The sequence below is a fragment of the Cloeon dipterum genome, chromosome 1 (assembly GCF_949628265.1).
Source record: "Cloeon dipterum chromosome 1, ieCloDipt1.1, whole genome shotgun sequence".
NCBI lineage: Eukaryota > Metazoa > Arthropoda > Insecta > Ephemeroptera > Baetidae > Cloeon > Cloeon dipterum.
Window position 1 is genome coordinate 11,186,349 of NC_088786.1, and position 26,462 is coordinate 11,212,810.

A 26,462-nucleotide genomic window follows, 5' to 3' on the forward strand; every position below is an offset into this window, starting at 1 on the left:
CTTTGGAGAAACATGAGATTTTAAGTTTTAAACGATTGAGATGAATTTTTAGATTTAAACTTTTAGAGCCTAATTCTATGCGAATTTCATAACTTAACTGTAATACTCGTAAAAAAATTGCTTCGATTTCAAATGTTTTTTTTACTTTTGAAAGGAAAAATACACTCAAATAAAGAAGAAATATTATGATTTAAAAGCATTGAAACTTAATTTTTAATCACTTTATCCCAGCTAAAAATTTTAATAATCAACTGATTTTCCTTTTCTTGTCATCGATATTATTTCTCCTTTACTGAGAATGTATAAAAATGTTATATATTATTATCTTTTATATTAAAATATACATCTATAAGACATTTCTTTAATGCCAATTCAAGAAAATTTAAATAATTTCAAGATTAAGTCGTGAATTAAAAAAAATGGTTGAATCGTTTTTCATTTTAGCGCCAATAAGTAAATATAAGACCTGATCAGTGGTAGAACGAATATATACGACTCAGATAATTTTGAATTGAAATTATGTCCTCTTAGCAAGTGGGAGGCAAGAAAGGTATCAAACGTCTAAATTTCACAGCCTTAAGACCTTCAAAACATGAAAGGTTTCAAGGTTAAAAACAGCCAGCAAAACTTACGTGTACATTTTCGTGTAATATAGACACGGCTGTTGCACAGGTTGCATAATTTATGCTCGACACGTAAGCCTCCAACAGCGCTGATCAAATTTCAAGTGAAAGGAGGCATTGGTGGTATTCAACTTCAATCATCAAATTTACATAAGCCTTGCGGCAAGTTTCCTCCGTAGAATCGTCTCCGGGGATCATTGACTTCAAGAGTGAATTAGTGAAACTAATTTAGTCCCTCATTAATGCAGATCTGAAGAGGCAATCTCTAATCATACGCAAATGAGAAGATTACCAACTATAGCATGGAAATAAAAATCTTGCCCTCGGATTAATAAATTACTCCTTTCACGCTATACGCTTAAATCATCGAGGTAGTAAAAGTGCCTTTCCTTTATATATCTGGCTTGAAAAAATTGTGCATTCGAAATGGAGGTACACGTGAGGTGCAGTTGGGCGGGTGGTCTACTTCTCAATGCTCACGTCTTGGCGCGGCACGCTCCAGCAGATCCGTCTCAACGCGTGTATGTGTACGCTCCCGTTGGGAAAACGAACTCGGCACACAATACGAGCTAACAATGGACTAGTTTGGCCCGCGAACAATGCAGGTGACGAGGGTGTAGAATGAAATGTTTGCCGGGCGCACACTTGAGAGATAAGAAAATGGATTGCTCCGGTCATTTTTGCCCACGTCGACCCACAGAGAGCAGGGAACGGTGCGCAGGAGAGAGCGAGAGAGAGAGAGATACAATATCAAATAATTAGACTTCTGCGGTCGTATTCCGTCTAGGCATTAGCGAAAGAGCGGAACTCACGATTTAATCACAATGGGGGATGAAGTTTTCATTGTTGTACAAGATACAATGGTGCGGCGTATTTAGTCGGGGGCCGCTGCGCCCTCTCCGGCCGGCTGGTAATATGCTTTGAATACAGATGTTAATTCAGCACGGCGATTTCGGACAAGGGTCACTGCCTGCAAGATATTTGCTCTCTCTCTCTCTCTCTCTCTCTCTCTCTCTCTCTCTCTCTCTCTCTCTCTCTCTCTCGTGCTGCATGCTAGCCAGCCAGTCGCTGGACAAACTAACTCGCTACGCTGCTCTCTCATCAATTATTAATAACTTTGCAGTTCCACCCCAAAAACCCAACATTGTCGACGAGCGGGGAAAGGAAGTGCAAAATGTCGCCGGGCCGTACGAGGAGGGCGCAGAGCTGAAACTCACTTGCATCGTCTCTGGTGGTGAGTAGGCGCATGTTTAATTGATTCCGGCACGGAATCTTGTTTTCCAGCATAATTGAACGGGGGGCAAGGCGTGGGCACCGCCACACGCTTCCACCTCCTGGTTCGATAACCCGACTAACAAAGCTTGCGGTGAATATGCGGCGGTCGAGTTTCCTAATGAACTCATTTGGTTCCTATTAAGATTGGGTGCTGCTGACAAGCAAATTGTCATGCATATTTGAGCCGCGCATTAATTTGGTACGAAGAGGTCGTGCCATTTTGTCCAGTAATATTCAACATGACTAACACGCTAAATGTGTCATTTCTTGTGCTAAAAATTCAAATGACCTAAAAATTTGTTTTATGTTTCCAAGCAAGTTTCTTAAGTTTCTACGAAGAAATAGCAGAAATAGCAGTAACTTGATTTGAGCCCAATTATTTTTAATTTTTTTTCTTGATAATATCGCAAAATCTTAATAATATACCCAGCATGGAATTCATTTTTTATTTTTGAACACTCAACTTTTGCCCCAGATTCGGTAGCATCTTTGAATATATCTTATCTTTCCCTTTTTAAAACGTTCCCTCAAAATGTGAAAATTCACCATCTGGGTCTTTGACATGATTAATGAGATCCAAACTGTCGATCGGCATCGGATTCAAATATACCACATTCAATTTCATGTCAATCTTCTTGATGTTGGATTCAGTATTTCAAAAATATAATTTAAACTCCCGTTTCGGAAAATCATTCCTCCAAGATGCCCTTTAAAATTTTCCCAGCTCTCATTGCGAATAATCAATCTTACAAGTCGCAAGGAGGCAAAAGAGCGATTCCCCCAGCCCTCGCAAATCCAAACTCATTACAATATTCAGAATCTCAGATCTAGCCCGTTCAAAATAAGATAAAACCCGATCGGCGCAGTGCAAGCTAAGTTTCCTCCAAGTTTTAGTATTCAAAATCCTGTGCTGTGGGGCGCGCGGCATGCATTGGCAAGCCAGCGCTGATATTTTATTCCATAAATGTACGCGCGTGGTGGTGGTCGAGGGTGAATTCATGAAAGGAATGGTCGCTCTCGGTCGTCGTATTAGATGGCCAAATTTATTGATTTTGCAATCAAACCCGTGTAGTGGAGGACTGGTTTTTTCCGCTCTCGCTTTTTGTCTTTTACCCAGCGTGACTGCCCTCGGTATTCAAATCCGAGGGCGACGCCGGTCTCTTCTTCTTAAAGTCTGCCGCAGCAGATGCTATTCGCAGCCATTGCGGCACCTTCCGCGCGTCTACACTTCTATATACGCACGCAGCACACACACACACACACACACACACACACACACACACAGTTTTTGCCCTAGGAAGCTGCGTGTGCGGCGCGCCAGCGATCGTTCATTTTATTAAAAGAGGACGGACCGGCTGTGTGTTTTCGCAGGCAAACCGACGCCGACTCTAAGATGGTGGCGAGACGATCATCTCGTCGACTCCATCGACGTCCAGAGCTCGTTCCCCAACGTGAAACAAAATCAGCTTTACGTGCGGAGGCTGGAAAGGGCGGATCTGCATGCAACGTACACCTGCAAAGCCTCCAATAACAACATCAGTCAGCCCGTCTTCGCCAAAGTTTCCCTTGAAATGCACTGTGAGTATATATTGCCTGGGCCGCCTCTGCGCTGTTCCGTTCCTCGCAGGTTATGGTACGGTCGGCCTCGGCTCCTTCCCTATTCTCGGCCTGTTGTGCGCCCAACCCGAACTGTGGGCGGAATTCCGAAGAGTCCGCGGAACCAATTAATTTCGAGTGCATTCCCACTGAGCCCTCGAATTTGCGTCACGCTCCTACACAATTTATGCGCAACGTCAAAACAAGAATCCGCTCTTCTCGCATTGTTTTCTGGATTGCTCGCCCGTGGTGAAAATATGGGCCTGCGTTAATGAATTTGGGGAGAGATTCCTTTAACAATGAATGAAAAGGCCGTCATTTCAAAAGGTTGAACATTTATATCTCATTAAAAGGTGAAATATGGATGTGCCAAAATTAGGTGGAGACAAACACCAACAAACTAAACAAATGAGTATATTAAGTCGTTAATTTTGAATTACGATAGCAATAAATAAAATGTTGTCATTATTTCCCCCTTTTAACGAATATACGCTAGCATTCAAATTTTATTTCATTTATTGCTTGTTTTAATAATTCCGCTAAAAATTATTCTTGTTTTAGAATGGCACTTTGAGACATACAGCTCTTAAAATTATACAAAAGTCAAGTTTGGCGAAATCTCCTGCTTTTCCAATAGTAATTTTTTGCCAATTAATCTTGAGTCTAGTACTTTCCATAGCTCTCTTCACCGCAAAAAATATATTTACAGTGATGACAATGACAAGCAAAACGAGTAAAATCATACTTTTCCAGAAAATTAGGTTAACGGTTTTGACAACGTTCAGTGTCTTAAAATTAAATAAAAATTAATTGTCTATTAATTTCCTTTGAGTTATAAATCATGCGTTTTGTAACTCACGTCGGACAAGTTTTTGTATTTTCGATTACAAATTCTTGGTTGATTTTTTATCCAGCTATTTTTCGATTTAGGATTATATCATTTCCTAACCATGCATTCTTATCATTGCCTCATATGAAAACCTATTTATTCTGGAAAATTTTGGCGATTGGAATACCACGATTGGAACAAAATGCAGCGATGCGTGTTTTCAAACTCCACGAATAAATTGAATCCTCGTCTGCCATTGTTCCTCGCAAATTCATTTTCAGTAAATGCAAACGCAGAGTTCCTATAATTCCAGCTGGCTCCGGCACGCATCATTAACAGTTTGCACAAGCATAAGCCGACATTCCTCGGAGCCAAGCAGATAAATTTTAAAAAGCAATTTGGTCGTGTGTGTAAAGATGCGGCGGAGTGCCTTCTGAGAGGCTCATAAGAACTCTGAAAGGATTATTGGGCTCAATAGCAGAAAGAGGGTTCAACCACTGGAAAAGTCACTTCAGGATATTAACAGTCGGGTTGTGCGCGCTGACCGCTGGCCGGACACAATACAATTCTCGCCCGACGCGCTGCTGGGCGACACCGGCCGCGCGCGCGTGGGCGAAAAATAAGCCTTTGCGCGCGCGATGAGGAATGCAAGCAAGACGGCCGGCTCGGAATCTGTCCGACCGACCGAACCAACGGACCGGCGGGGCAAAGGGAAAACAATGCGAGAAGAGCGAGCGAGCACGCAGAAATTGATTACTGCTCCCTCGCACACACAGCACGGCGGCGGCGGCAAAAGGGCCTTACAAACAGATTTCCCATTTCCTTGGCAGTTTCGGGCCCGTCTTGTATCATCCCGGAGAGCAAAGCAGGCAAGCGAGCGAAACAGCGCCGAACGAGCCTCGCATACAGATGTATATGCAAAAACAATATTGTTGCTGAGTGTGTTGTGCAGGCAGCCTAGCTGGCAGGGGCCCACTAAAAATAACGTTTTTGATTGCCCCGGCAACCGTTTTCGCTCGCTCGTTTGCTAGAAGTGCGCGGTGTTTACATTGCGGAACACATTATATATCTGAATAAAATTTAATCCAAACAGCCGTGAGCGGCTCGGTTCACCGTCGGAATAAACGTATGCGTATCTGTTATAGTTAAACCCATTAGTGCCAGCATCCTGAGCAGCAGTCAGTCGCTCTCAGCCGAGAGGAAGTACGAGCTGGTGTGCGAGTCGGTCGGCTCCAGGCCTCCTACCAAGATTTCCTGGTGGAAGGACAACAAAAAACTGGAAAATTACACCGAGAAGGTATGTGTCGGGGTACATGAATATAGCCGGCAAGTTTTCCTCAGCCCGCTTTTTGCACGGTCGCCGCCTGAGCACTGAGGCAGAGAGGGGTATGCAGATTATTATGTTTGTGCTTCGCTAATAACGGGCTAAGCACCGTCGGGAGCGAGAGAGCAGCAGCAGCTTCTTCTCATCTCTCTCTCACTCGCTCGTGCTGTTGCTCGCCGCCTGCTTATTTAGTATGCAGAGAGAATGTCGAGTGTCACATGTTATTTATGTGTATTTTGCAACTTTATTAAATTCCCCCCATCCATACGCGCACGGACTAACGAAATTAAGCTGTATTAGGACTAATTTGCCCGCAGCAAACACTCTGGATGCACTTTACTGGGCTGGAATTGTGCGCGCGTGTCAATTTGATGGGGTTTGATGTGCTAGCCAGCCAGCCAGTCATCCAGGCAGGCTGGCAGCGTTCCATTTGCAGCGGAGGAATTGCGTGCCTCCGGGTTCCACGCGCGTGGGTGGGACCGATACTTGATGCGACCTGACAGGGCGCATGTGTGAAACAGTCGACACAATTATTTTTTAGAGGGTACATCCCATTTGCGAGCTTATCTCTCATCTTGAAAACTTGTTTCCCGCTCGCTCTCTTTTCTCTCTATCTCTTCGGTTCGCTCGCTCGCCCGCCCGCTCGTCGATGTTATATGATTCAAGAAGGGGGTTTTCGCCCATCGACCGACACACACACACACACACAGACCGACCAGGACCAACCGTTCATATGTACTGCTTGCGAGTGAGCGAGCGAGAGAGAGGGTGAAAAGGTCACATCTCTTAAGGACGCCGGGTCCTCTCTAAGCCACGGGAAATAAGCCCTGATAATAAAATCCTCCTTCGTTAAAAGATGACACTTCTCCACGCGCGCTCATTCCCTCCCCCTTCCCCTCCTCATCTTCTACTTCTCTAGTTGGCTGAGGTTTTATCTCAGATATTTTATCAGCACCGCGGGATAAAAAAAATGCAATTTATTCTAACAAGTGCGCGCTCCCCCGCTATTTCTTCGCCATCGCCGCAACAGGGATGTGCGAAACAGTTGGTTTTATTTCGAAATTATGAGTTTTGAGTTTATCCCTTTTATCTGCCTTCTCCGACAATGATTTCGGTCCTAAGTAGTGGCTCCTAAATGCTCAAATGATCGAACAACTTTTGTAATAGGACAAGTGGGTAGTTGGTTAGAAGCCACCTCGCGTTAAACTTTTTTTTATTATTTTCACGAATGTTCAAAATAATGAGAAGAGAGTAAAGATTTTCTACACACTCAGACTTTGTTGTGGAAGAGTGCAATAGAAATTTTTAAGTAAGACGTTTTTTTAAATAACCAATAAATATTCAAATGGCCCTCCTAAAAGAGCCAAACGAGCCAACGAATCGATTTTCAATAATATCTCTCCATTTCATTTAATATGCACTGCTTTGCAAGTTAAACGCGCTCTCTGGATATTGCAATTTTGCAGGATTTTTAATATTGAAAAGCCCATTTTTCACATCCCTATGCGCCGTCTTGTGTGAGAAGACGAAATGGATTTTCGTTCGCGGGCGCGGAGGCAAAAGCAGCGGCGCAGCATCTCTTTTGCCCGCTCGCTCGCTCGTCCCGTCATAATATTTCAAGTTCGGTGGCCCCTTTTGATCTGCGCGAAAAGAATCCCGACGAGCGCGAGGAGCTCGCCGATTAATATTCCCTCGCAATCTTTATTAACTTTGTACAAGTTGCTTTTGGCCCACTCAATATTCAGTGCGCTCTATAGGCCACTTGTAAGCCTTTTTATGCTACTTCCAAAGCCGAAAGTGGCGAATATTTTCATTTTAAAGCCGTGTGCGCCCGCCGATCCACGTCGCAGCGAGAATATCGCTGCAAAAGTGCTCTTTTCTGCTCTGTTATTTGCATTAAACTCTCGCGCGCAAAGTGTAATAACGCGGGCGCTCGCGGGGTAAAATGCCGACAAAGGGCAATAAAATCACAAACATATTCGACGACTGCCCCAAATGCTTTCATTAAAGTCTAAATTGTCATGCCATCATGCAATAAAAGTTGCTCGTGCTTCCCTTCTCTCTCTCTTCGGCAGCCATCGGGAAAAGTTTGCCCGAGTATTATTGCACTTATTTTTTCCCACCAGCGTGCGGTTGAATGTGTGTGCTACTTGGCGCGGCCCTCCCAGCCACCCGCTGCCCCAACCGCAGGAAAGTGCATGCGTGGACAAAATAAACGTGTAAATTCATGAGTGAAAAGCTACGCGTTCGCTCCTGATTTATTGCTAATGATAAAATGAGTAAATGGCCTCGGCGGTGTGCTGCGGCACATACAACCCCGCAGACCATGCAGCAGCGATAGCTACAGCACGAACGATAATACCCCGACAGCAGCAGCCACCCCGCGTGCTCGCCCCCTGCTTCTCTCTGCTCTCTCTCTCTCAGTGCGAAATAACGAAAACGAATGTGTTCGCCGGATGTATTATTATTGGGCCGTCGCCTTGGCACGGACAAGTTTGTTAGACACCTTCAATAGAGATGCGCGGCGCCAAAGGTCAATCGGTCCCAAGCCTACTGTTACGCTCGCAATTGTAGGTTGGAGCCATTAGTTTCGAGTGGTAAGTAATTCAGCCTGTGGATGGGTATTTGATTTGGACTCACCGGCAACTGCCTTCGGAATTAAAATGCCACCCATCCACGGAACAAGTACTGCGATCCTTTTAGCTCAGTCGTGAAAATTGGATGGTGCAATTCTCCTTCACTTCTCACGAATATCTGATAAAAGCACGTCTCGCCCAAATGAATCAGATCTCGTTTTGATTGACTAGACAATTTCCAAAGCCTCTTTTTTGTGTCGGATATAGTAATTGGATCGAAATTGCGTGATCCTTTAAATTATTTCTGTCTGGTCCTTAAAATAATATTAAAAGAAGGTAAGAGCTAAAAAAATTCACATAAATTTCCGAGCTAATAAGCTCCAAACTCTGAAATCTTTTGATGTGGAGAGCACTCTCTGATTATTGGAAAATATAATTTAATAATTCACTGAAAGGGAAATTCCCTCTCAAGTTACACACACCGCTGGATGGATCTCTTGTCAAGGCAGTGGGAGATATTTGAGCATTTCGGAGATCTAATACGGGCTGCCCTATGTCAGAGATGGCTAAAAGTGGTTCATTTAGTTACTCAAAATGCTCAAATAGCTCCACGGGCTGGGAGGCGCACCAGCGCCGACACGCCAATTGCTGCCTTCTCACCTATCCAGCGGCTTAAGGGACAAATGTCAAGCGTTTCAATAGAAAACCTCGGTACGGGGAGGCGAAAAGATGGCCACATTGGGCCCAAGCTCCAACGCGGCCCCTTTTTATCCGCTAGGTTGTGTTATTGGAATCTGTTGAGCTCAGAGGTTCTAAGTATAAAAAATGTGGCAACGTTGGTTCCCTTCCATGTTCAATTAGTGACAGAGTCCCTTAAGGTCACACATAAAAATCAGCTGTTAATCAAGAATGGTTTCCCCGATTGCCTCGAATGATTTTATCATATAAAATAAAGCCATGATTTAATAAGTAAAGCTACACTGAATTGTTTAATTTAATCTTCATGGAGGGCATGAAGATGCCAGGATATCAACAAATTGTTTAGAACGAAAGAAAAAAGGAATAATGACGCTCTGGTGAATATTACTTTTTCTTATATAACTTAACTGTGATATACATATACACACACATTAAAAAAACGTCCAAAAGGCTTTCTCAATTTATACCCACCCCAACTTTCAACAAAGGTGTCCGCGCATCTCTGTTATTAGTGCTCCCCGTTTGCTTCAATGTCTGTGTGTACAACGGTGCTGGATATTTTCATTAGGTGTCTGCGGACGGCAACATGACAACCTCCACCCTCATGTTCACCCCGACCATGATCGATCACGAGAAAACTATTACTTGTCGTGCTGATAATCCCCGCGTCCAGGCCGGGGTCGAGGAAGACACTTGGAAATTAAATGTTCTTTGTAAGTTGCCAAACTTTTTCCTCCTCTTCCTCCTCCTATCTCTCTCTCTCTCTCTCTCTCTCTCTCTCTCTTCTGTTTCCGATACCGACGACGAGCGGCTGCTGCTGTTGTTGCTTCTGTCAAATATATAAAGTCGTAGCTCACCACCGGCCCGGTGGCACCAACAGCAGCAGCAGCAGCCGCCGCCGCTCGGCTAAAACAACTTTTGTCATTTTCGCGAAACATAAATTCCTGCAGCAAGCAAGCAATACACATAAAAGCATCGACGGCACAAGCGGTGGCGGCAATAGCAGGCGGCATTCTTTCAATATAAACTTCGCCGGCGAGTGAGGAATTCGCCCGCCGCCTCTGCTGCTGCCGCCGCCGCCGCCAGCCAGTGATTTTCTTTCCCCTTTGCTTTCTCGCTCGCTGTCTTTCGCACCCCATCATGCGAAAAGTTGGCGATTGACTAGCTAGCTAACCTCGGCGCGCGTGAAAATGCGTGTTTGCATCCGCAGATGTGCCGATCGTGAATCTGTCGCTCGGCAGCAGCCTCAACCCCGAGGACATAGAGGAGGGCGACGACGTCTACTTCGAGTGCAAAGTCAACGCCAACCCAATTGCCTACAAGGTGGTGTGGAAGCATAACGTACGTATTTAACCCTTTAATACTACTGTCTGCATGTGAGCGAGTGAAAAGAAAGGCTCGGCGCGCAGAGAGGGAGGTGTCGCGTGCTGGGCGGGCTGCTGGCAGGCGGGGGCGAAAATAAAGACCTGCCGGTGGTGCAGAGCGCTTGCTTTCGTAATTATAAGTGCACCACTCACTGTTGTGTTGTATCTCCCGGGGGTAAACAAGATATGAAAAGAATACTTTATAGCCCACCAGATGAGAGGATGAGTCCTCCGCCCGCTCGCCCGTCCTCCCGCCAGCCCGCCCGCCCTTCAGACTCTCCGCGTTCATTCAACAACCTTGCTCAGTTATATATATATCAAGGACTCGGCCGATTGAGGGCCTCACTCGCAGCGGGCGAGTGAGAGAACGGTCTGATTGGATCTCGCGCGCCCGCGTATTGTGTATACAGTGTCAAATGAATTGCTCTAGTCACTCAGGCTCTTGACGCACTCCCCTGCGAGCTTCTCGAATTACCCACGCGTTAGCGCCGGAATTGACTGGGGAGTTGCACATTACCGCCGCCTGCTAGGGAATTTTTAATTACTCTGAAAGCTTGCCTGGATGGCTGCATGCATGCAAAATTTATTCCCGCATCCGGACAGCCACCCACCCATCCACCCAGCGGAGCACACACACACACACACACACACACACACACACACACCACCACCACCACCACCACCACCCACCGTCCAGCCCCTAGAGAAATAAAAATGCGCCAGCGCCGGCTGAATGAATGAATAACTGCATTGTTCCGCGTCGATTTTTCACCACTTGCTCGCTCTGCTGCTGATGAAATCGTCCGCGGCGGCGGCGGCGGCGGCAACGGACATACGGCCACTTGCGCCGTTTTTGTGTTTCGGCGAGAGAGTTTGTGCTTTAGCGGTGCAAATTTTTAATGTCACCGCTCGGCGTTGGCACACGAGAGCGGCATTTTTATTCAGTTTGTAGGCGTGCACCAAGTTCTTTGTGGGGATTTCATGAAGTTTTTCCATTTGTATGCAAACTAAAGAGCGGAATAACCACGATGAAAAAAATTCACTTGCTCTCACACAACGAAACACACACAAAACTCTGATTACATGAATGGGGCGTGCACTAAAAATTCCTTAATTAGAACAAAGCCGGCCTCTAAATTGCGTTTGGACTCTGTAAACAAAGAATTGCAAGTTAAACTCGTTCACAGTGACGGCCGGATCGTGACCAAAGGAATGGCTGATTTTAATTGTATGTGCGCGCAATTGCTGTCGAGTTTTAGGGCCGCGCGTAACATAATGGGTACTGTGTGTTAATTTCGTGGCGATAACACTCCAATCATTATCAGCAGGTGCATAAACTGGCTCTTATTTATTACCATGAATGACGTTTTAGCATTTTGTCTTTATTATTCGCTGATTATGAACTGGGTGAAATTTCTCTTGCGTGCGTGATGTTTGTAATATCAAAACACTAGCTCCTCTAAGCATGTTAAAAATTAGCACGCTTTCCATGAAAACTAAAAAAAGGAATGGGGTTTTGCTTTGCGCAGAATTCACTCTGGATGAGCGGTCATAACGTTTGAAAAACAATTTTAATTCACTTGCACTGTATACAGTCAGAAGGCCACTTATAGCCCTGAAAACAAAATTTCATGCCACGCAGGGATTATCTGCGGAGAAATCTGATATTAACACGATTGTTGAAAATGTTTGAATTTATGCTTTGTAATGTTTTACGCTAATTCAAATGAGTTTGATTATAAGATTTTCATTATCAAAAAGGTATTATATATGGTATATAAGGTTTTAAATTCAATTCCATCTCTGCAAAAATTTCCACGTGATGTTTTATTCATTTTTTTTTTAATTTGTTCAGTTACTTTAACTTCCCTGTTCAGCAAACTGCCCAGCTGTGTTTGCATTTTTCACTCGTTTCCTCATTAGTTCAGTGAAAGATGCAAATTTAATCGAGAAACTATGCAAACCAATCAGAATTTTAACTCCGTCAACGCCACATCCAGCAGCGCTGCACAATTCATCAAATTGCTGCTGATTTCCATCCAGCCATGTAGCGCACGCCATCACTACATCAATTATTCATTTAGTAATTAATGTTACAAATCAGGCAAGTTTGATGCAAAACTTTGCCGGCATGGCGCCGCGCCCTATTAATATAGTTGCACAGCGCGAACATCGGCTGTTAATTTTCGCTACCGTTACCATAATATTTTGCCGAGCGCACCCGCGAGTGCAAATTTATATAACATACACACGCAGCGAGGCGCGAGACTCTTTGCTTCGCTCTCACTCAATTCGCAGCAGCAGCAGCCAAGGCGGCAGACTTAAGACTCATGCATATGGAAAAGAGCGCGAGAGCAAAATGCGATTTACACTCGGTTCGCTCTCGGGCTGCATGCACACACCCTTTACACATTTATAAACTGCCATCAGCGGCAGCGGCAAAGAACTATTTTTCTACTCTACGGGATGGAATGATTGTTCTGCCAACAGCCAATTTGCATGTGGAATGCGTGTTGCGCGCGCCAGAGTGCCGAGCCGGCATTTTATCCAGCTGTGTTGGCGCCCAGATATATTATCCTTAAGCACACTCAATTGCATTTTTTCAATTCAGTAAACAGTTTAAGCATGCGATAAATAATCAATAAAAAGGCAGCCGGCTCTTCTTCAACGTACGCTGCTGCTTCTTTTGTAAGTAATAGCATTTGCTCCTTTCGACAGCTGCTTGCTCGCGTTCAATAGCTTTTCCGCAGCACTCTAGCGACTGGCTCATCGACGTACTCCTCTACTTTTTTCGCGCATTATTCAGAGAATTTTATATTAAATAAAAAATAGCAGCTCGCTGCTCAGATCGTCTCTACCGAGGCATCGTTTACTGCTAAATTATGCACGCCTGGCTAGCTAATTGCCTTCGACGTAATTGAAAGTACACGCTCGCCTGCCTGGAGTGGCAAAGTTGTGCAGTTAATGGAACGCTCTGTCTTAATCAGATGGAGTTTCTCGCTCTGGAGTGCATCCATTCCGCATCGCGATTGCATTTTAAATCACGTTTGGTGCGTGACAGGCAATTTGCCGCGATGCTTATTGATTCTTTGGCTGAATCAAATACAGATCGTGTGTGAAATTTGGCAATAGCAAGGGGGGATAATTTTGTGGGTGTGGAGTGGACATTCCTGCACTGGTGGAATGTGTTTCCCGGCCGCTGACATCTGATACGAATATTTTGCTCTGATTTGAGTTTTCCGTGCTACAAAAAGCAATCAGGCAGGCGGAGCTTTTGACAAAAAGTCAATCAGCACTCGTCATTAATTGCAAACACTCGAAACCAATCGCATCTTTTTTTATTTAAACCCCACATATGATACCATGGTCACATTTTTCGCTGGACATATTAACTTTTTCATTCACTCATTTGAACAGTACGTTGGTGTGTACTTTCACATCATTTATTCTGTGTCCTATATTAAATGTGTAGTAGGTCTCTGAAAAGTGAAAATCCCTTTAAATATTAGATTAAAACAAAAACAAACTACGCTTAGATTTTCTTGGAAAGCTGAATCTTTTTTAGGGAGAAACAATTGCCACGTACAGCATTACATAAACCGTGCGAAAGAAGTATGAGAACGCTGAGTTTATTTTTTTATTCCATAGCAGCATGGAAAATCGCTTTTCGTCCGTTTGAACAAGCCAAATCCGAGCAAACGATATATTGAATTTAGGGGAAAACCTTTTCAGATGTGTGGTGTAAAGCCGCATGTTTTATTTCAGCGGCAAAAAGCACAATTCCGAACGCAAACGGTCACGAAGGTCAGCGAGCGGCACATGCCATTCCGCCATTACGACAGATATTTCTCCACTTAAGTGCAATTGATCCGCGTCTCGTCGGCTGAGAAAAAAAATGTCAAATTGGCTGAGGTATATCGAGCGCTGGGAAGCTGTCAGATTTGATTTACAGCAGACACGACTGCCGGACGAGAAACAAATTAAAACACGCTCGTGAAGACAGAAAGCAGAGCTGGAGAGCGAGGAATAATAATTTATGTTGCTGCCAGAGCGGTGCGCGAGGAAAAATTCGTTTGTTTTGAGTTAATTAGCTGCGTCTCGTAATTAAATTCCCGGTGCCTGTGCCGTCGCTCGTGTTCCGCGCTTTTCCGCGAATAATCGCCCACTATTTAGCGCGAAAGGGCCATAGGGGAAAAGACAACGGGGGGTGGGTTGGTGGGTGGGTGAGACTCACGCGCGGGGGGGTGAACGCTGCCGGAATGAATGATGAAAAGTGCCCGCGCCCGCCTGCGTCTTAACTTTTTGTTTTCCGGCCACGCTCCAGCGCTCGCTGCTGCAGCTGCCAACAACAGAGCGAGTGAGCGGCAGGCAGTACACAATGATTGCGAGCAGAAAAGCGGCAGAAAAGATTTGCAGCGTCAGTCGATGAAGCAACAGCAGGTTATTGAGCCGTTTTCTGCATCGAAATTGGCATTCAATAAACCAGCCGCGCGCCCCGCCGGCACATCAGCCGAAATCGCTTAGCGCGCGCTGAACAGGCACGGATCACACTCTCAGACGCCGCAGGTTGGGCTGATAGGGTTGCCAGCTATTATTTGCAAACCAAAATACTGCCGCACCCCGCACAGCTGTGTCCCTGCAGTGAGCTGCTTAATCGGAGCCTATACCTTTCTTTCCGAGGTTGAAAACTGAGTGAGGTATATTACGAAATATTCTGAACGAAGGTGATTTGTAGATATGTTTGAAGCTTTGGGAAAAATAAATTTAAATTACACGATCTCGTACTTCACATTAATTTTACTATCCTCTTTCTAAACTAAATTCGTGTTTGGGGAGGGAAAATTAAGGCAATTTGCTTCTTAGATTAGGGCCGTCGGGAGGGAACACGGAATTTTTTCTTGATATTTCATGTTGAAAGAAGAAGAAGAATTTCATTATTTCAACGATCATTCATTGATCCAACATTTTTTGCGGTTGATTCTTTGTTTTGAAGTTGAAGTACTGCTGATAAAGGGCCGAAACAGCTGCTATACAAACGAAGAAAATTTCACTTACTGCCGCCTTTCCTTAACAGTCAACTCTGCGAAGGGTATATGTAGTCATTTCTTAATTTCTGGGTTTCCTGTGTATATTTCTTTCATATTTGCGTTTCAAACCCAAGGTTTATGTTGGAAATTGCGGGGTAGTTGTGGCTTAATGAGGCGACATTGATTTGCTCTTCCTTAATGATCAGGATATGCGCTAATTTTTCGACTGCGCAACATGACGTACGAGTTTAACGTTTTGTAAGCGCCCGCAGAGCAGGAAGTAAGACATTAATTTGCCTTTTGCAGCTAATCAGGTTGCCTCGTCGCTCTTTCGCATTCCTCGTAGTGTGTCTGGTGTGTCACCGCACAATTAATCATTTCGCGTCAAGACGTAATATCGAGTTTTTGCTGCATCTGAATATTATAGTGCGTCCTGTTATTTTTAAGGTTCATGTTGCAGGTCATTAAACATGCAACTGTCTATAAAGTAGGTCGATTGGAGCTTTTCTACACTGATGAATCGCATTGATTGCACAATCCCGAGCGAGTTATAAGTGTATATATTAAATGGAGAGGCTAATAAGCCATTAGAACAACACAATTTGAGTGCGTTTAATGAACGTTGTTTGTTGAAAGCATCGACTGTTGTAGCTGTTACTCTATCCAAGAGACTTTGCGATGCACAAGAGGGCACAAAGCTAGGCAGCCTCCTGAGGTTGAATTCTCGTTAAAAGGGATTTGTTAACATTTTCCTCGACATTTTCCTCAAACAACCGTTTTTGTAGCATGGAAAAGAGATGTTTGCAAACGCCTAAAAGGAACATTTTCCAGGCCGATGGTGAGAGAATCTGGCAACCCTACGGCTTACATAATTGTTATGCAGAAGCGGTTTTTAGCGCCGTGAATATTTATTAGTTCCGATTTCCCTTGCAGAAGGATCCGGCGCGCGGGGGTGGCTGCTCGCTTGCTCTCGGGCCGGTCGGCCGCTTTCCGCGCGCGTGTACTTATGGTGAATTGATGATGGTTCATTTTCGTTTGAGAGCACCAGCTACCCGAGAATACATTTCTCATCTTTCTTTACTCTCATCTACACATTAAGCTCCTTGCGGCCCGGTCGCAGGCCCGTTCGCCCGCTCCGTCGGCGCGCGTGTATCTCTTCCATTGTGCTCCGGCTGGCAGGCAAAGAATATTGAATTTTCCTTTCATATATCACGGCGGGCGAGCCGGCGGGCGGGCGGGCGTGCTCTCTCTCTCTCTCTCTCTCTCTCTTGGGCTGGTTACGTTTTGCCAAACTCCTGTCTATATCAACCTCGCCCCTTCATACAGCTCATTAATCTCTTTAATATTCGTGCTGCGTCCATGTAACAAGCCGCCCGCCCACCCCATTAGACCTCGAGAGTTGAAAGATTTGGCCCCGAGAAAGCGAGACTAGCAACCCCCGGAACGAGCGACCCCGCTTTCACAAGTAGTAATGCAGGCAAATATATTATTTGCACTGCTCCCTCTCGGCGGCTGCTGCTGGTGCACACCTTTTCTATTAGTGCACACACAGCCGCCGCCACCGTGCCGCCGCGTCTTGATTACACACGCAGCCATTTATAAAACGGACTTGTCGTCGCGGCAGCGGGCTCGCAGAGTGCTTACTCGGCCGCTCCGCCGTAATACAGTCTTCGTCGGGTGCCCCTTTTCAATATAACCCTGCCTGCGCTGCCGTGCGCGTCGTTCCTTCTCCCCTGAACTGGGCAAGCGAGCGAGCGAGCGCTGCCTGAATCCACTTAATCTTTTTGTGCTGTTATTGTCTCCCCTGTCATATTAATTATAAGTTATTGTTGTGCATTATTTCCCGCCCCGCTGAATCGCTACCGCCGCCGCTGTGAACGAGCCCGGCCAGACAAAGTGAGAGAGCCGTAGTCGCACTCAGGGGGACGTGAAAAAGCGGCCCTGCGGCAAAAACTGTTTTCGCTCCTCGCTTTAGCACTTGTCACGTTTAGGCGCCGACCTGCACACGTCGAGTTTCGCAGGATTTGCTCAAACTAGCGAGCGAAATTTCGGCGTCGATCACCACCCGCTTCCACTTGAGAGTCAAATCCAGTTAGCTCTAGCGTTTTCCTCAAGCCGCACTCTTTTAAAATCCGGTGAGAGTTGCCGAGTTCGATTTTGCCAGCAGCTTAACCAATCAACCGGCTTTTGTCGGAACGGTTCCGACCATTTTTCACGTCCCCGGCCACATTCTGGTGTTTATAAAGGAACCGCCTCCTCGCACTCGCACTTCACTCGCTGTTTTTATATTCCACATAAATTAATTAAAAAAGACAAGACCGCGTGCGCTGCCTCCGTCAGTCTGCCGCCTATTCAATTAATCATTCCATTTGTTTACACCAGTGATGGATCGCTGCGATTGCGGAGGACGTGCGAATGGGAGCGAGCGAGTGCGTGTATGTATGCAGGGAAACAACGTCGTCGTCGAAGCGAAAGCGGCTTTCTTACCGCTCGCTCGCTTGTCTCCAGCGTGCGTGCGAAATTTAATAACAATGGAGCTCGCGAGTATTAAGTCATAAAATTTGTGTGCGCATTTTGCACACAGCCCTCTTTGGGAATACAAATTCGCCTCCGCCACGCCGCGGGCCGCCGATGAAAAACTGTTTGTGAAAACTTCAAATTTAGACGTATAGTGGCGCAGACAGAGATCGATGAGACATTTTAGCTGCCGCAGCCGCCTGCCTCCTTTTTTGCTCGAGTTACTCGAAAATAACAAGTGGATGCGAGAGCGAGGGAAATTTGTTTTGTCTGCCTGCCTGCCGCCGCCGCTGCCGCGCCGCCTGCCTTTCTGCCAGCCTGCTGTTTGTCGAGTGCAATATTAGTAGCATAGCGAAGGCAGCAAGTCGCTTGCTGCTCTGTTCCGTTCGTTCGTTCGTTCGTTTGCTGTCTCATTTTCTAATTAATACTCGTGCTGCATCACCGGCAGAAACAAACGAGCGCGAATAATTAAAACACAAACGTGTGTTTGCGAGACTCCCTCAAGTACGGGCCGTAAACAAACACAAAGGGAATGATAAATTCTACTTTGAGAGCCAAGTTTCCCCCTCTCGTTCTTGGCAATTTTCTTCGCTTTGTGTGTTCTTTGAGGTGCATAAAAAATGTAGCGACTTGTTGAGACTCCTCTCGACGCCTGAATAAATCAGGAATTTTAAATTTTCAACCAGCCCGTGGAATTCAGTTCGGTCCACCCAAATTTAACTGCGGTGGTTGAAATTCTTAAAACTCAAGAGGCTCCGCCTGCTTGAGGCTTTTCATGCCACGGGTGAGTTTCTGCGGTTTTGTTTACATCTCCACCCTTTTATCTCTAATTAACGTCAGGCAAAGTGAGTTGTTCTCAGATTTCTGCCTTCAGACTCAATTAACTGACTTTTATACGCGTTTACACTTAGATTAAATATTGTTTATATATACTTAAAAACAGCCAAAAGAACTTTAGCTGCAGTACACCAGGGGGTTTTGATGTGAATTCGCACTCGGGCTGGGGTTCAAACTGCAGAGACCTTGAATGTCGACTACCGCAAAATTCGAGCTGGTGCAAGGCTTTAATTACTTCTTGCGGTTTGCCTTGTAAAATTCCAAGAAGCTTTTAACAGCAGAAATTGCTCAGCTGGCATTTTAGCTACTCTGTGTTCGTATATCGGGAAAAGTTTCAAACATTTATTTAACGTACGAAAATCGATCAATTTTCTTTGAACTGCTTGTGCCACGTTTCACGTAGTATGTATGAGCTGTAAATAAACAAACATATCCTCCTCCTTACTTTGTGAAGGATATGAAATAGAGCTGAACTTTCGAATTACCAATTATATTTGTGTTCAATAATATAATTTGTCTTCACAATTACAAAAATTGCTACTTAATTTCATTCCTGTTGGAACTGGTAAAATAAAATCACGTCAGAGAAATGCCTTAACGTGGGATGTTGCTGGGGAAACACTTTCAAATTAGTATATGGGGGTCTTAATATGTATGCTAATCTTAATTACATTTCGCATCTCATTGCGATTAATTTTTTAGTGTTTGTGAGAAACGCCGTGTTGGGTTATTAATAACGAGAGTTATTCTACGCCTGGAAGAAAATGCAAATGATGCTGTGCCGTCAGGTCATAATGTCGAGCCGCGTGCATTAATTATCCGAGAGCCAAAGTGAGAGATGACGAACGGTCTTCCACGTATATATGAAGGAAAACTTGTTAGCAGGCCGGCCGTGCCGAGAGCTACGGATTAGCACGTAATAAACGTGGAACGAACCGGTTTATTTCTCAATTAGACGACGCGCGTACGTCCATATACGACCCACCGCACGAATTCGGAGTGGCCCGACTAATGAAGTCCATCAAAGCGAACTGCAGCTCACATAATTTGTTTGCGCAACATGAAGAGCGAAGTAAAGAACGCTGCGGTTGTCAAGTGTACAAAGGCTACACAACAAAATTGAGCGAGCGGATCGAAATGAACGGGCGGGCAGGCGGCTAGCTGGCTCGCTGCTCGGCCGCAACCGGCCACCTTTGTTCGCCTCAAATCGAACCACGCGTTTTCTGGCTGCTCTGTGAGCAGTCGTTTTGCGGTAAAACCCATGAAAGCGTTTAAACCCCCAAGTTTAATACTCTGATGGAACTAAACAATTAATTTATATCAAATTCAATTAGGCATCGATCGAGCGAACGGACGGTATACAGTTAACAAATTTATGGGTATGCATGAACTTTTTATGGTGCATATTTTTCCTGTTTTGCGCAAGACGAGGGAAAGTATTTTACGAGCCCATTCTAAGTTGCGGACAAAAAGTTTTTAAGCGTTGAGGGCGACCCTGTCGGCGTCATGCAGAGTGGCCCAGAGAATTCTGGCACATGTTCCGTCCGCGCCAGCATTTATTGTAATAACAGCAATTGCCATTCACCGCGAGGCAAAGCAACCTCGGTCCCTTTTGCACTCGACAAGAGTTGGGCATAGGCACCGTGATGTTTTTTTGCGTTTCTTAAACATACATATACAAAAGCAGGCCGGTCATAAAGTGTTCCAGCTTTCTCTCTGCCTCTCTCGAGTTGTTGGTTTGTTTGTTTCTGCTTTTCAGGCTGGCTAGGTTGTGAGAGTGTGTATGCGTGTGTTGTCTGTTCGCCGAGCGAGGGCCGCTAAATTAAAGTAAGTTTTTCTTGGTGTTGCCAAACAGGGTCAAGTGGTGCTGCACAACCAAAAGAGCGGCGTTATAATGAGCAACGGAGATCTGGCTCTGCAGGGGGTGAAAAAGCAGCAGGCAGGAAATTACACATGCACGGCGAGCAACATCGAGGGCGACGGCGAGAGCAACGCGGTCGAGCTGCGCGTCATGTGTGAGTATAGATACAGCGCGCGTATGCATGCATATTTAACCGGGGGGAACCGCGCCAATCTACTCTCACTACCGGCTCGCTTTGCCCGGATCATAATTGGTCCAGGGGTCGCTGTCAGCCGTGTATGTCATTTTATCAGCTGTCAATATTCGAGTCGAGTTTGCTGGATAAAAACAACCAGGTAGTGCGGTTTCCACAAAAAAAATTTATTTTCCCCTTAACAATATTTTCTTAATTAAATGCAAAATTAGTTCTGCCTAAACCATTCTGAAAATTATGCTTGAGAATAAAGCTTCGGTACAAATTATCGGAAAAGTAGCTTCAAAGTTTTTTGGTACTTTTCAAAAATATCTGTCTCCCTAACATAAAATCTTATTTTATTTCACAACAAGAAATTTCCTAGAAAAATTCACCATCGCCGTTGGACAAATTTCTTGGACAAGAATAAAAATTGCTCTATCGATTTACGAAAAAATTGGCAAAGTTGAGTGTTAATTATTTCAGCTCTGTCATCTTTTGATTACTGAGCATTGTGGAGCTGAGGGTTTGCCGATTGTTTCAACAACTACTTATGGAAGCCCATTATGCAAATAATTATTGATCGTTATTACGTAGTATCAAACATAATTTTAGCGTATGAATTGTCTTTTTTCAACATTTTGACCAATGTCACTGCAAACAAGTACATAGAGGCTTGAACTTTCCTATTTGTTAAATAATGGTATCCACCAAAAGCAACAAAACCTCATTTGATACATCGAAGCATTAGAAATGTATTTGCGCAGTCGATCGAGTTGTTTATTTGCAACAAACAACAAAGGACGAGGCTAGGAATTAAACTCAATATGGGTAAATTTCCAGAAAATTTATTGCTGATTTTGATTCCTCTCTCGTTGAGATCTGTCCAAAACGTTACGCCTTATTTCAGGGAAATTTCTGATAAGAATCGTAATGTAATATATAAAAGAGTTGTAGTTGGGAGACGATGAGATCACTGTTTGAAAAGCACACGAACGTAGCAGCTACTTTTCTGAAAAACTGCTGCTGCTGGAGTATATTGATTTTATTTTGAAGTGAAGCCAGTTTTTAATCTATTATTTATGAATACTTATTAGTTTAGAATGTTGGATTTAGTACATTTGTACATATTTTAGTACGCCGATGATGCAATTTAATATAATAATTATAGATTCACTATACTTTGAATGCAATTCAATTAAAAATCATGAAATCTCTAGCCTCAACCTTGCAATTAAGATTTTCATCTTTTGACGGAATTTTTCCAACTACGGTCTTGTTTTTAGTTAGGGGAGTAATAAAAATATTAAATTTAAATCCAGCAGCTGCCTCCCCCATATCAGAAGCTTTCATAATTTTTAAGTAGGCAACCGGGATGGTGTTTATGCTGCGCAGGTTGCCTATATCAAACTCGTGCTATTAGAGTCTGCTATAATTGCCCCGCCGCTAAACGAGGAAAATATTTCCTGTTGTTGAGCACGAAATTCCAATCTCACGCAAAAATCAATGATACAGCCACCTGAGCGGGCAGAATTCCAATTTCACCAGAAAATTGAATTACCGGCGGCAGCCCCCATTAAAATTTAATCCATACACACAGGTCAAGTGGCGGCAAGAATGTTGGCGCTCTCTAATTTTGACCGACAAATATTCGGGCTGAGCGGGTGCGCGCAGGTTGAGAGAGTAGTGTTTGCGGGCGGGCGTCGTGTTGCCTGATTTAAACGGCAGTGGAACGAACGAAGCCGGCTGGCTCACTCAATTATTCGTTAATTAGTCGGTAAATCATTTCGGGTCTGTGCCTTTAATTAAAAGTGTGCGTTCTCTCCTCCGCCACTCACTAACCCACCCACCCACCGTGTGCCACCACCCACAGACAAGCCGATCTGCAAGGTGGAGCAGAAGCGGGTGTACGGCGTGGCACGCAACGAGCACGTCAACGTCGTGTGCGAGGTTCAGGCCTACCCGCCCCCGGAGACCTTCAAGTGGAGCTTCAACAACACGGCCGAAACATTCGACGTTCCCAAAGTCAACTTCCAAACGGGCGCCTACGAATCGAACCTCACTTATAAGCCAATTACCGAGATGGATTATGGCACGGTTATGTGTTCGGCTTCTAATACGGCCGGACTGCAGCAGGAGCCGTGCGTATTCCACATCATCGCCGCAGGTATGTAAATATGGATAACGCTTTGACCTTTGCGAGAGGCGCGCGGTGCCGAAATCCGCGAGCGCTTTTCACTTTGTATGGTTGTGAATGACATGTTTTGATGATAGATATATTCAATAGTGCGTTTGTTACATTAAGTGGAAATCAATTAACCTACCGTTTTGAACAAATATTATTATTGTTATACTTATTTTTATTTTAAGAATTGAAAGTGTTTGTACTTTTCAGCAAAAATCTGACCTTTTAAAATACATGGTAGGGTAAAATGTATTCAGAGAAAATTTTAATCACTGTTTTTAATTCAACTAATAATTTAGCCAATGTATCTAGAAAAATACATTTTATCGAGCTCTTCGGTGGGCGAAAATTACTATGAAAGGCAAATAATGTATTTTTATGAAAAGTTTGAATCATTTTTGAAAACGAAATGCTCTTTTACAATTATATCCTTTATTAATAGCATTTAAACTATTTAGTCGCTTTTATTGGTACAAAATATTTCAAAACTTTCAGTTCGATGACGATATTTCTTAAATCAAGATTTCATTATTTGTACAAATTAGTTGCCACATACAGGGCTAAAAGTTAATCGAGAGATCGACTGAATTTCCGAAGTCAAATGATAGCGCCCTTTTTGCAAAGACGCTTACAGGAAAAATCGTATCCAGAAGCGAACTTTATCTAATTTTACCCGGAGTTCAAACCAGAAACCTGAGGATTTAAGAGCAAGCACGACAAAAAAGACGCGTCGCCCTTTTCAATTTCGACAGATCAGCGCCGTTGCTAGTGCGGGGATTAAGTCGACGTATCACAGTCAGTCGAAATTCGACTCCGCGCGTCTCCCTGTCAGTGCGCTAATATGAACACGCACACACAACAGCCGCGTGTTGCCAGCAGCGTGTAAGCCTCAGTGCTCAGCTTGCGGTCTGCACGCATTTCTGCGACTTCGCAACTTTTAACAAGTGATTTTCGTTGACATAACTCTTTGAAAAGCGGCCGGGACCTTTTAAATTGCGCTCCGGGCATGCGATCTTGTCAGCACAGCCGCCGGCGACGTCGTCAACGACAAGATTCTCCCTTTTCTGTCTCTTTGCAGTTTTTTACTGCTGCTTTCAAATAAAGTCCCCTTTCAGTGGAAATAATGAGATAAGTTGACTCTTGCGAATGAAAGCGGCGGGCGCTGTGTGCCTGTGAAGCTGCTGCCGCTGCTTTTTGTTGCCCTCCCGAGTGAGTTTATTTATGCTTGCGAGTTTTTCTCCCCGACTTCTCTTTCTGCAGCTAACGACGAAACAAAACGAGCGGCGATTTGATGAATTGGCCCGCTTAGTTTGCGTCAGCGCATCTATTCGCTCGCGCGGCGCAACAGTCGGCATTTAAAATTATTGGTCGATTCCTTTTTCCGCTGGCTGTTGCTGCGGTGCCGCGCTGAAATCAGGAATGTAGGTCAGGCGCGTTTTTTGTCAAATGATTGTTGATGAAATTTATAGAGAGCGAGCGCGACCGCCGGGCTTGTCAGGCCGCCGCTGCTTTTTTGTGTGTGTGCCAAACAGCCAACACGGCACATACACAGGGCGAAAAGTCTCTTCGTTTTTTTCAAAACGCGAAAGAGAGTGACAGACAGAGGAACGTTGCTGCTACTGCTGCTGCGAAGTATTTGAATCACGTGTACGAGCACACGCCGGATACAAATTGCGCCGTCAATGCAATAAATCGTTCCAATTGGGAATATAATGGTGTTTTGTAAACGAACGCTTCCTGCCTTTTTGACGATTTCCAACCACATTTCCAACCCGATTCAAATGAGCGGAATTCAACATGAGAGCTGACAAAAGATAAAATTCTGTACGGAATGCTGGATTTCAATCTGCGAGTGAACAAAGGCATATGGAATGCAGTTTCATGCAGGTACATCATGCGGAAAAACTCGTCGATGGAACAGAGAAGTGCACTCTACATACTCTCTGATCAGCTGCACTGGAATGCCTGGTTTTTCTTTGATTTTCCTTTGAAGTCGATGGATTTTTATTTAAATCGATACGTGGAGAAAATACTAAAAGCGATAAATTGAAAAACTTCCTCTCTGGCGTCTTTCCTTCTTTATTGAAGCTGCTTAAATGGCGCAAAAACCACTCAGAAGAGTTGGGCTTTTTTCCGCTGTTGATAAATGGACGAGAGCACTTCCATTTTGTCTGGATGATAGCGGCAAGATCCACGGCATCAATCATATTAAGATTCCAATAAACGCAGACAGTCCCGACGATGATCACTTGCTGACACGTTCACCAAATGTGCAAAATGGTTGCGCCGGATCTTGTGAAAGCATTCATTTCATTGAATTCAATACTACACCATTCTGAAATTCAAAATACATGAAAGTACTTCCTGTTGCATAGCATGAATGGCAAATTACAACCCCAAATCACGACCGTTTGTTGCTCGCAGCGCAGGTAAAAAGGATTCGTTCAAAAAGCTAAATCGCAAAACCAATTTTTCAACTATGCCAGTGTGTTCTTTCCAATTACTCCAAACATGTAAATGTAATCTCGAATAGAGAGGTGGTTGCCATTACGCGATTATTTTCACTTTGTGCTCGGCTAATTTTGCACTGTACAAACGCTGCAATTTAATTTTTTGTGGCACCGGTAAATACATTAGTGAGCAGTTTGGTAAATTTTACCGGCTCCAAAATTCGACATGCCGCGTGCGATTAATCGCGAAACACGCGCGCAACTAACGCGTTTATCATCAAACAGCCTTTTGTCATAAATATCGATTATAAAATCAGATTAACGTCGAAATAACCCTAACTGACACATTTTTTTCATAATATAAATATGTATCTCATGAGACAGCAGTAATTGATTTTCGGCGCCGCCTCGCCCCCGCCGCTCCTGGGTCTATAGTAATTTCGCCCACGTGACTGTCAAATGCAGGATCGAGCGGTCGGTGCATGAAAATTCATCAAAGAGCTAGACGGAGAAGGAAAAAGCAGCAGCTCTCCTAGTCTCATTTTCTCCTAAAGATTAGTCGCTATCCGTGCCGCAGCATGGTGCCTTCCTACCAGTCCAACGCATCCATATTCTGCCCTTGGGCCTGCCATTGTCGTTCTCAGAGCGGATGATTTCCCACATTTTTCTGTGAATGAATTCATTTTGTTTAATCTCCGTCCTTTCCACGCTAAAGACCCCCTGAAGGTGCATTAAAATTGTCTTTTGGAAAAATCGCAAGAATGATATTTGCTTTTCGGAGATTCTTGTCCAATCAATACTTTTCATTCTAATCTTTAGTTCAAAACGCAAAAATATCAATGTTTTAATTTTCAGTAATGGAAATGGAGTTCATATTAAATGAGCAGTGATATTTTTAGTTAAAGAATAATTTGTGTTGATCAAAAAACTTGGACGGCATGATTTTCATCAGTTTAACTTTGAATTTAGACTAATAATAAAAAGAGAGTGCTACTTGCTCTATTTTAGATTCAAGGCAATTTTATTGTGGATCAGCAGATCAACTATTTTGTCAAAGATGTTCGGGGAATTGAAGGGGGTTGAAATGATGAAGACCGATTAAATCATATGGAGAATTTGATTGGTGT

At 44.3% G+C, this 26,462-nt stretch overlaps 1 protein-coding gene across 6 annotated transcripts in view; it reads left to right on the forward strand.

The window, feature by feature from the left end:
- Positions 1-26,462, forward strand: part of LOC135935259 (synaptogenesis protein syg-2-like) — a 73,009-nt gene that overhangs the window by 31,953 nt on the left and 14,594 nt on the right. For all 6 annotated transcript variants that reach the window (XM_065477467.1, XM_065477458.1, XM_065477492.1 and 3 more), the window contains 7 exons: positions 1,747-1,857; positions 3,270-3,476; positions 5,469-5,620; positions 9,491-9,635; positions 10,133-10,263; positions 20,523-20,682; positions 22,574-22,867. In XM_065477467.1, coding sequence (XP_065333539.1) covers positions 1,747-1,857; positions 3,270-3,476; positions 5,469-5,620; positions 9,491-9,635; positions 10,133-10,263; positions 20,523-20,682; positions 22,574-22,867 — 1,200 coding nt within the window. The remainder of the gene's footprint in view (positions 1-1,746; positions 1,858-3,269; positions 3,477-5,468; positions 5,621-9,490; positions 9,636-10,132; positions 10,264-20,522; positions 20,683-22,573; positions 22,868-26,462) is intronic.